The 11,426-nt window shown below is 41.0% G+C and overlaps 1 protein-coding gene across 1 annotated transcript in view; it reads right to left on the bottom strand.

Annotated features, from left to right (window-relative positions):
• The window catches only part of SLC13A4 (solute carrier family 13 member 4), a 60,252-nt gene that overhangs the window by 26,858 nt on the left and 21,968 nt on the right, over window positions 1–11,426 (bottom strand). The window contains exons 3-6 of the mRNA XM_070754973.1: window positions 9,473–9,601; window positions 4,144–4,280; window positions 2,379–2,560; window positions 100–154 (exon numbers count right to left, since the gene is read on the bottom strand). Coding sequence (XP_070611074.1) covers window positions 100–154; window positions 2,379–2,560; window positions 4,144–4,280; window positions 9,473–9,601 — 503 coding nt within the window. The remainder of the gene's footprint in view (window positions 1–99; window positions 155–2,378; window positions 2,561–4,143; window positions 4,281–9,472; window positions 9,602–11,426) is intronic.

The following is an 11,426-nucleotide window of genomic DNA, read 5'->3' as shown; positions in this document are numbered from 1 at the left end:
TCTTGATATAATATCTCATTTTCTGCTCCTGGTATGTTATCTCATTGTAACCTGAAAGGGTTCAAATGTCCATTAGAGCTGGACAGGTTTCATTCTTACTCCTTGTTGATGAAAATGAGCTCCAGGGCACCTTGGCTATGTTTGTCACCAAGACCTATAATAAAAGAGACAAGAAAAAGAGGCAGGATTAGGGTTGGTCTTAAGCATTGCTCAATTATCTCGCAAAACCTCTGGACCCCACATGGACCTTAGAGATGTTCTCAAAAAATAAAATAATGGTTGAAAATCACTTCTAGAGAAGGCCTGGTTTTTGGCTTTCAGGAGGGCCAGGGAGAGGTCATTTTTCACCCTCCCCAGGCTTCAGGAAAGCTTCTGGAACCTGTGGATCGTGAAAAATGGACCCAACAGGACTACCAGAACAAACTTCCAGTAGGCCAGTTGGGCCATTTTTCGCTATCCACAGGCTTCAGGAAAGCCTCCTGAACATTTCTAAACCTCCGGGAGGCCTGTTGGGCCTATTTTTTGTCATCCACAGGCTCCGTAGGCTTTCCTGAAGTCTGGGGACGGCAAAAAACATCCCAACAGGCCTACTGTAATTCCAGAAGCTTCAGTGAGGCATGCGTGGGGTGGGATGGGGGTGGGCAGCAGGAGAGATTGTGTGTGCTTGCACAGGGGAGGGCATTGCATTATGGGTGTGGGCACGTATAAGTATGGTATCCCACACATGTGCTTCCTTTTGCTACTCAGCAGAAAAAGATTTGCCATCACTGGCCTACACTATGCTTCCAAAATTCCAAAGGTGTCCACTGATGTCCATATAAGTTGATTAAATCTACTGATTAGCTATTAATAACCTTGTCTTCCATGATAATTAAGGAGGATCATGAAAGATCTTTGTCACTGTGGAGCATTTATTTGTTTTCTTCCAATCTGTTACTAATTTGTGAAACAACTGAAATCAGCTGCTCATCAGATATGCTTCATTTATCTGATTTGCTTCCTCTTATTTGAGTCCTCCTGCGAGGAGCCAGGTCTGAATGAAACAACCTCTTCCAGCCAGCTTAGTCCTACTTATGTATTCAGCTGTCAATTAAAACTGGGCATGTAGGCTGACTATATTATTTCCTCTGGCCAGTTTCCATGTTTTCTGCTGGAAAGCCGAAGAGAAACTAAGCTTGCCTTTATTGGAATACAAGACCAGGTCTTTGCACATTCTGGAGTTTGGGTTGCTAGGCCCCTGGATCAAATTCAAGCCAGCTTCATCACTGGAGATTTTCAAGAATAGACTGCACAACCTTTTTCCTGGCATGGTATAAGACTCCTGCCTTGAGCAGTAGATTAAACTAGAACTAGCTTTGCTGCCTGAGGAATTCTGGAAGTTGAAGTCTACAAGTCTACAAGTCGATCCACAGCTCACATTAGAGAACCATCTTTCAGCTGTGGTGAGGGGGACGTTTGCCCAGGTTCGCCTGGTGCACCAGTTGTGGCCCTATCTGGACCGGGACTCACTGCTCACAGTCACTCATGCCCTCATCACCTCGAGATTCGACTACTGTAACGCTCTCTACATGGGGCTACCTTTGAAAAGTGTTTGGAAACTTCAGATCGTGCAGAATGCAGCTGCGAGAGCAATCATGGGCTTAGGTATGCCCATGTTACACCAACACTCCGCAGTCTGCATTGGTTGCCGATCAATTTCCGGTCACAATTCAAAGTGTTGGTTATGACCTATAAAGCCCTTCATGGCATCGGACCAGAATATCTCTGAGACCGCCTTCTGCCGCACGAATCCCAGCGACCGATTAGGTCCCACAGAGTTGGCCTTCTCCGGGTCCTGTCGACTAAACAATGTCATCTGGCGGGTCCCAGAGGAAGAGCCTTCTCTGTGGCGGTCCCTACTCTCTGGAACCAGCTCCCCCCGGAGATTAGAACTGCCCCCACTCTCCTTGCCTTCCGTAAACACCTCTGCCATCAGGCATGGGGGAATTGAGGTATCCCCCCCTCTCCCCTGGGCCTATACAATTTATGTATGGTATGTCTGTGTGTATGTCTGGTTTAATAATGGGGTTTTAAAATGTTTTTTAAATCTATTAGATTTGTCACGAATTGTTTTATTGTATGTTATGAGCCGCCCCGAGTCTACAGAGAGGGGCAGCATACAAATCTAATAAATAAATAAAATAAATAAGTCTTAAAGTTGCCAAGTTTGGAGATCCTTGGACTAGATGACCTCTGAGTCTCTTCTAGCCCCATGATTCTAAGAAAACTCCCTTTCAGGTTTTTAGATGAAGGCAGAGGTCATGTATAGCTATAGCAGCTTGGACTATGCTCATCTCTCTCTAAAACAATTTTAAAAAGCAATGAGGATGATCACATACCTATTGTCTCTTTCTCTTCCCGGATGGTGCTTCCTGCAGTGCCATTCATCTCATGATCTTCCTCAGACTTCACAAGCTCCTGGAGAACCGCCTCTACAATGGGTATCACCATAGCTGTGGTGGATGTGTTGGAAAGCCACATGGATAAGATAGTGGTGCAACACATGAAGCAAAGAAGCAGCCTGGAGTTCAAGAAAGGAGAATCAATTGGGAGGCAGTTAAAAAATTAATTGGCCACATCTTTATAATTTGATTTTTTTTTGTTAGATCCTGTTCACTTTGTATTGTCTAAATAATATGCTGAAGATGAAGGGAATTTCCGTATGTACATTACATAAAATCAACATAATTTGGTAGCCTCTGCAAAGATAAAACAGAAGCATCAGAGTAAACAGTCAAGAGACATTAAGAGAATAGGCAGGAAGAAAAATAAGATGAGAATGATTTCTAAACTTATTTTACTGTAATGTACTTATTCACACAGATAATCCTTGACTTACAACAGTTCATTTAGTGACCATTCAAAGTTACAACAGCACTGAAAAAAGTGACTTATGATCTTTTTTCACACTTACAGCCATTTTAGCATCCCTACGGTCACATGATGAAAACTCAGACACTTAGCAATTGACTCATATTTATGATGGTTGCAATGTCCTGGGGTCATAACTTTCTGACTTTCTGGCAAGCAATGGGGAAGCCAGATTCACTTAAGGACCATGTTACTAACTTAACAACTGCAGTGATTCACTGAACAACAGTGTCAAGAATGTTCATAAAATGGAGCAAAACTCACTTAACAAATGTCTCACCTAGCAAGAGAAATTTTGAGCTCAATTGTGGTTGTTAGTCAAGGACTACCTATATCTTTAAAATGTCTTTGTTGTGCACTTATCAAATGTTTATTGCACACTTTATCAGCTGGTTATTATCTTATTGCAGACCATTGACTGGCAGAATAGAATGTATTTATTTTTATTTATTTATTTATTTATTTATTAGATTTGTATGCCACCCCTCACCGCAGACTCGGGGCGGCTCACAACACAATAAAAACAGTTTGTAACAAATCTAATAATTTACAATATAAAATATTAAAAAAACTAATTATTAAACAAACATACACACAAGCATACCATACATAAATTGTATAGGCCCGGGGGAGATATCTCAGTTCCCCCATGCCTGACGACAAAGGTGGGTTTTAAGGAGTTTGCGAAAGGCGAGGAGGGTAGGCGAGGAGGGTAGGGGCAGTTCTAATCTCTGGAGGGAGCTGGTTCCAGAGAGTTGGGGCCGCCACAGAGAAGGCTCTTCCCCTGGGGCCCACCAACCAACATTGTTTAGTTGACGGGACCCGGAGAAGGCCCACTCTGTGGGACCTAATCGGTCACTGGGATTCATGCGGCAGAAGGCGGTCTCAGAGATATTCTGGTCCGATGCCATGAAAGGCTTTAAAGGTCATAACCAACAATCAGAATAGAGTAGAGTAGAGTAGAGTAGAGTAGAGTAGAGTAGAGTAGAGTAGAGTAGAGTAGAGTAGAGTAGAGTAGAGTAGAGTAGAGTAGAGTAGAGTAGAGTAGAATAGAATAGAATTCTTTATTGGTCGTATGATTGGACACACAAGGAATTTGTCTTTGGTGCATCTACTCTCAGTGTACATAAAAGAAAAGATACATTTGTCAAGAATCATGAGGTACAAACACTTAATGATTGTCATAGCGTACAAATAAGCAAGACCATAATCAGAGAAAGCCGATTCACTCACATGCCTGGTTTTGCTCCAGCCATCATAACCATGCGCAAGGCAATCCGTTTATGCAAATTCCACTTTTCAACCGAAGCTGCCACACAAATTACCCCAATGAAAAGCAAGGTAGTGTTCTTGACATACTCAGCAGCTACCTATGGACAATTGAATTTGGTGGGTAGACAGTAAATGAGGAACATATTATTTACAGTCACCTAGAAATTGGGTTTATTTAATTTCCATATTTTGATGCATTCCTGGGGAACAACATTTAATTCTCAATTCTAACTATGTCTGTGAGCACTAGAAGTTTGCTCCTGAAACCATATCATGGTCCTGGTTCAAACCTTAATTTTTTTTTATTGGAGAAGACCTATGATGTTAAGGAAATGGTGCTAAGTAATTTGGTCTTCTCAAATTATAAAAAAACACTATTGATCTTCTCCAGTAAAAAGATTCCCAGAGGCTCATATACAATTACATTTGGCTGATGTTTATCTGCATGGAATGGATCTTTCTTAGTCTGTCTGTCTATGTCCTAAATTCATTTGCCACCCATGTCATTTCAAAACAACCAACACATCTGTCCACTACAAAATTCCCTTTATTCATAGGTCTAATCCTGTTGCAGCTTTTATTAACATCATACCAGATTTTGAAATATTTATTTTATTTTAAAAGCTTTTAAGGAGAAATGGTTTTTAAATCTGATATCTAATTTTAGCAGTTTTAAATGTTTTCTCTTAGGTTCTCCTTGGAGGTTCTAGCAAGATTCCAGCCTTAAAATAAATAGGTAAGTCTCCTTATTTGCTAAGTAATGCTCAATGGATGTTTCCAAAGTGCCATGCGACTATCTTGGTTAAACTTTTTCCCCCATTAGTCCTTTCTCTAAGTGCCAGCTCTTGCCCTGTACTCCACAGTAATCCATGCAGATTTTTTTTTAAGTGGAAGAATTCAATTTAAGAATAGAAAAGAATCCCTTAACAACACAAAACCTGGCTTATTCCATTTTATCCCTTTCACCCTCTTGCAGGGTAGCTGAAACAAAGGCTCATATTCTTAAAAGCCAAAGACCCCTGCTGAGGAAGTGTCAGCAGGTTTGCCCTACTGGGGAGAAAAATTACAGTATGGTTTCTAAGAAGATTTAGAATGCATTTTGAAAAGATCCGAAGATTTGTTTGGCAGGCTGCGGTGTTAACTAGATGAGGTTAGGTAGATTGTTGTTTTTACCTGGCTTTAATTATAAACTGCCTGGAGTCCTTTGTTAAAGTGGGCAGTCTATAAATAACAGCATAAATAAATGTGCCAGAGTAACTTAACTTGGTTCCTCCAAACCAGGGACATCCTAGTGTTACTAATTAGTTTTGGGAAGAGTTAGTACAAAGATAAATATATACTCAAGCTAAAGGCTAATTTATATTTCCCCAGCAGTGACATGAGGAGCTGCAGTACTATAATGTGACAGTTCCTATATCACTTTAGATGATTTCCTTACTCCCTAAAGCAATGCCTTCATTTCATTCCAAGAAATATGAGAAGCAACAGTTGGAGGTCTCATAAGGCAGTATTTCTTACACCATTGCTGGTAATGGGTGAACTATCTCTACTGCAGCCATTCATTCATTCATTTATGTTGAGGGAATTTGAAATACGTTATTCTGTCACTCTGCTATCAGTTGTCAAACTGGTTTCTCAATAGCATTTTTTTCTTTTTCCTGGCAGGCTGCTTGCTCAATGGTACCCAGTTGGTCAGGGTATAAGAACCCCCATTTTAAAAGTGACCTCTGTTGAATCCTTGCAGGAATGAAGGACTGCAGACTTAGTGTAAGTAACGGTTCTTTTTATTCAGAGCAGAAGGTAATGGTTTAAGGAACGAAACAAGACAACAACAAAACGTGGCCGTGCCTGGCAGCTATATATACCCCAGGCTGCCAGGCTCAGCCAACCAATCACCTTGTAGTATTTTCCCGCCCAAGGAATAAGGGGCGGGTACAAGGCCTAACTGTCCTCTGGACACAACAACCTCTTTTCCCCCCCAAAAGACAACTGGAAGAAGAAAGCGTTTTGTTTCTCATCCAAGAATAAGATATCACCTATGTCCAAATTACAACACAACCCTTGCAGCAGGCCCAAGATGACGCTTGAGAAGTGTTTGACTTGTGATATTGTGATTTAGCATATAAATCTCATTTGCTGTGTATTACTGGTTTTTTGTGTGTTAATATGACAACAACAATTGCTGTTACATTCTCAGACTGAAGCACATAGGATTCAGTCAGCTCCTCCATTCTGGAGGGAAAATTACTGACAGTTGATTGGTTAGACTGTCTGGCCACGCCCTATAAAAGGGCTGTCTGTCAGACAGAGGCTTTGCTGGGTTGTAAATGGTTGCCAAATAAAGAGCGGTTGTTTTGAAGCCAGTTCTGTCTGCCTCCCTAGTTATTGGGAGGAATTGTCACCCTAGTTAACAATTGCACCACCAATTGCACCCTGATTCAGGTGTCCCTGAGGGCACAAGAAACCCCTTCTCAGTGGCCTCAACAGATCTCAGAGAGAGAGTTAAGGACCCGATGACTGTGCTTCACCCATCTTATCAGAGCCCATCCTTCACTCTTGCCCCCCCCCAAGCAGAATGGATAAGTTACTTGCATGAAAAGCAAAACATTTTCTTCTCCCACACCTAAAAAAACAAGCCCAGTTGCCTTTTGAAGAAAAAAGATACCTTTGAGATAACTATCACCTTGAAAATCTCCAGAGATATTTAACCACCATTTTACTTTAAAAATTGTTAATTGTTGGTTTTATTCCCCTTTGGGTTTCATTATTTACTTACTTACTTACTTACTTACTTACTTACTTACTTACTTACTTACTTACTTACTTACTTACTTACTTACTTACTTATTTGGATTTCTAAGCCAATAATAAGTTAAAAAAAATACAAAATCTGAAAAACCCACTATAATACAAAATATAATATAATACAAAATCTGAGAAACCCAATATAAAACCCAACAACAGTAAAAAATCTAGTCTAAAACCCCTCTAAAACATTCATTCATGATCATTCATTCATTCAGTCGGCTGGAGCATGAAGGAATGCTCAACGGCCTCAAGCCTGCTGGCAGAGATGGTATTTTAGATTGTAAGCTTTCCTCATAAGTTGCCCTATGTCTGAAATGGTATAGGGCTTGCCGCCTATACCCAAATGGGGTTGGACTAGAAGATCTCCAAGGTCTCTTCCCACTCTGTTATTCTGTTAAATATAAACCAGGCAGCCCCTATGGAATTTGGTGAAATGTATAACTTAGGAATGTTGCATTCCTAAAACAGCATATGGCATTCCGATTCAATATCTAATATTGTGATATCTTTGGAGAGACAGAAGATACAACTCTCCAACTACTCATTAGTGAGAGGCTGGCTGCTTAAGATGGGCCGACATTTGCAGCGGGGCCGGATGCACTCGGTCACTACCGCCGGAGGCTTTGAAATGGGCGATCGCGCAATAGTGTGCGCGATCGCCCAGGAGGTCTTGCACTTTGCACTAGGCATGTTGGGGGATCAGGTGACGGCTCGGAGAGCCCTCATATAAAAGTGACGGGTCACCACTCTCTTCCCTTTTCAATTTTGGACTCATCAGCCCCCTTTGCAAGCACCCTCCCTCCCTCCCGTGGGGTCAGTGTGATTGCTAGTTGCCTTTGGGCACCGAGTAGAGATTTTTGGTGGCCTTACCACAGTTTAGGTTATGGCTGTTTTTTTGCCTACTCCATACTGGAGCAGGGGATGGGAGAGGTTAGGGGGTGCTTAACAGTATTGCTCTCAGGATTAGGTTAATTGGCTTGAATTCCCTTGGTCACTGGGATGATAGTATGGGGTGGAAAAAGGGGCTAGTAGCAACTGTGTGATCTCCTTTAGGGCAACTTTTGGAAGGTGATGGGCTGCCCCTCACCAGAAGCTCCGGGCAGAATATGCCTGAGTGTTGGGAAGGGGGTGCCCTTGGGGCTCACTTGCCGCAAGCCCACAAATGGGGGTGAGCCTTCCCACATGCCTTGGGGTTGGCAGAGCACAAGGGAAGGTCTAGGCCAAGTTCAAGTTCAAAGCCAAGGGCAACCTTCCCTTGCTCGGTAAGGAGCTTTTGCCCATAGTTGCCCATGGATGTTTGGAATGGAAGTTCCACTCTATTGGCTTCCTCTGCAGGTCCAGATTTACATACTGTTTATGTATGGTATGTCATGTGCATGTTTTTAAACTACGGGTTTTTAGCTTTCTAATTATTGAATTTGTATTATATATTGTTTTCTGTTACTGTTGTGAGCCGCCCCGAGTCTGTGGAGAGGGGCGGCATACAAATTAAATAAATAAATGAATGAATGAATGAATAAAGTGACCCATAAAACCCAGCTCTGTGGCCCGTGTGCTTATTCCGCATCCGACACAATTCCATTTCTCTTTGTATCAACAGGAAGCTACCTTGAACTGTATACAGTAAGTACCTATAATTACACTTAAGAATAAGACTCGGTGCAATTTCATCAGATATGACTAGGGGGAATGAACAAGGTATGAGAGACATGGATTTCACATTCATCTTTCACTGCAGGAAATCCAATGTCAAGGTTACAGGTAACATCCAAACTAAATCTATGTATTTAAATCTATTTATTATTCGAACTATTTACCAAGTGAATCTTTGCGAGTATTCATGGATATAGAAGAACATATTTGCCACACAGACTCACATGGCCATGTCACTGCTTTGAGATTCTTCAATGGTCATGAGCTAGTTATTAATTGTGCAATGAACATTTATTTGCCATATAGGCAGATAAGATTTGTTTTTCAAAAATGAAATCCTCCTGATGTTATCCAATATTATTGCAACAAAGGATTGCTTTTTAAATTTGTGTGTGCGTATCTTCACTGTTTAATTGGTTATTAACAGTGGTTCATTGATTAAGTTCATTCATACAGTGTATTTTGATATGTTCATAACTAGAGTCTACCCCCAGGTTGGTAGTAGGTGGAAAGTTGGCTATGTATTTTCAAAGTTCAAAGTTGGCCACCAATCAGTAATTATAGATTTCATGAAAAGATGTATCTACTGGGTTGAATTTACTTAGCCAACTGTTGCTGATTCCAAAAAGCTAAGCAGGGTCAGATCTGGTTCATAGTTAAAGGAGAAAAATATCTGAGATCGACACCAAACTAGGAAAAACATCCCAAAGCAAAGCATGGCAAGCTTCAACTGCTTAGAAAATGACATGGTGGTCCAAGAGTCAAGTGTGATTCTTGGATACTTGATGTTATAACTGGAATGAAGGAAGGAAAAGTACACAATTCTGACCTCACTGGACTTCATGACACCAAAGAGTGGATACAGGAAAGCAGGAACGAGGGCTGCTGCTCCAAGAGGCACTGCTTCGGATACCCAATATATCGCTGTGACGATCAGCACATAGGCACACGAGGCTTCCTAGGGAAGAAATACAGGAATAGTTAATTATTAGATAGCTAGATAGCTAGATAGCTAGATAGCTAGATAGCTAGATAGCTAGATAGCTAGATAGCTAGATAGCTAGATAGCTAGATAGCTAGATAGCTAGATAGCTAGATAGCTAGATAGCTAGATAGCTAGATAGCTAGATAGCTAGATAGCTAGATAGCTAGATAGCTAGATAGCTAGATAGCTAGACAGATAGGTAGGTTGGTAGGCAGGCAGGCAGGCAGGGAGGCAGGCAGGCAGGCAGGCAGGCAGGCAGACAGACAGAAAGATAGATGATAGGTAGGTAGGTAGGTAGGTAGATAGGTAGATAGGTAGATAGATAAATAGATAGATAAACAGATAGATAGATAGATAGATAGATAGATAGATAGATAGATAGGTAGGTAGGTAGGTAGGTAGGTAGGTAGGCAGGCAGGCAGGCAGGCAGGCAGGCAGGCAGGCAGGCAGGCAGGCAGGCAGGCAGACAGACAGACAGACAGACAGACAGACAGACAGACAGACAGACGGACAGACAGACAGAAATTCTTTATTGGCCAAGTGTGATTGGACACACTTGGACACACTTGACACACACACATGTGATTGTCTTGGTGCATATGCTCTCAGTGTAATAAAAGAAAATATAGATTTGTCAAGAAACATGTGGTACAACACTTAATGATTGTCATAGGGGTCAAATAAGCAATGAAGAAACAATCTACTTATTAATAATTAGTTCATTAATCACACAAACCCTCTGAGCTGCAACTACTGGTTGGTGAAATGGTAGAAATGGTTCCGACTTAACTATAGTTCATAAAATCATATACCAAAATGTCCTACCTGTTAACAACTACTTCACCTTCAACAGCAACAACACACAAGCACAAAACTGATTTAAAGTAAATGTCAACCGCTCCAAACATCACTGCAAAAAATACGACTTCAGCAACAGAGTAATCAACACCTGGAATGCACTACCTGACTCTGTGATTTCTACTCCTAATCCCAAAACCTTTAACCTTAGCCCATCTACAGTTGACCTCTCCACCTTTCTAAGAGGTCTGTAAGGGGCGTGCATAAGCGCACTATTGTGCCTACCGTCCCTGTCCTATTGTCTTCTTTTGTTACTTTTTATCATTACTTATCTAATGTTTTATTTGTACAAATTACCACCCTATAATTGTTTGACAAAATAAATAAATAAATAAAACGAACTATGATGTCTAAATATTATGGATTGCTTCTTTATTTGTGTAGATAGATAGAATAAAGTAATTCAATGTACACTGATGAGAGTTGACCTCAAACCGATAGATTACATCACCCAGTGGTTTCCTATAGATGTTATACAAGAGTTTTAAACCTCTGGCAGTTCACACTATTGGATTCTGGGTAGAACATCTCTCCCTGTCAATCACAATTAAAACTGATCTCAGGGAAAGGAGGATAATAATTACCACAAAATGGTGCCTCCCATTCCCAACCCCTGAAGCTGGTCCAAAAGGCTGCTGTGATCAAAAATATTGAAACTTGGCTGAGAGATAAAAGAACATCGGGATGAACTCACCATTTAATCTCAGCTCCTGCATAGGTCATTAATTAATGCAACCATTTTAATGTTTTAAATCTTAACATCTGGTGATTTTCTTAACATCTATTTATAAACAAAACAAAATCAGATAACATTTGATTTTCCTAACAGTGGGAACAATTAACTAGTGGAACAGCTATCCTCTAGAAGTTGTGGGTGATGGAGGCTTTTGAGAAGAGTCTGAACAGCCTGAAATGATATATGCTTGAACAGGGAGGGTTG

Source organism: Erythrolamprus reginae, chromosome 6 (genome assembly GCF_031021105.1).
Source record: "Erythrolamprus reginae isolate rEryReg1 chromosome 6, rEryReg1.hap1, whole genome shotgun sequence".
Taxonomy (NCBI): Eukaryota; Metazoa; Chordata; class Lepidosauria; order Squamata; family Dipsadidae; genus Erythrolamprus; species Erythrolamprus reginae.
This window is presented reverse-complemented; position numbering and strand designations above follow the sequence as displayed.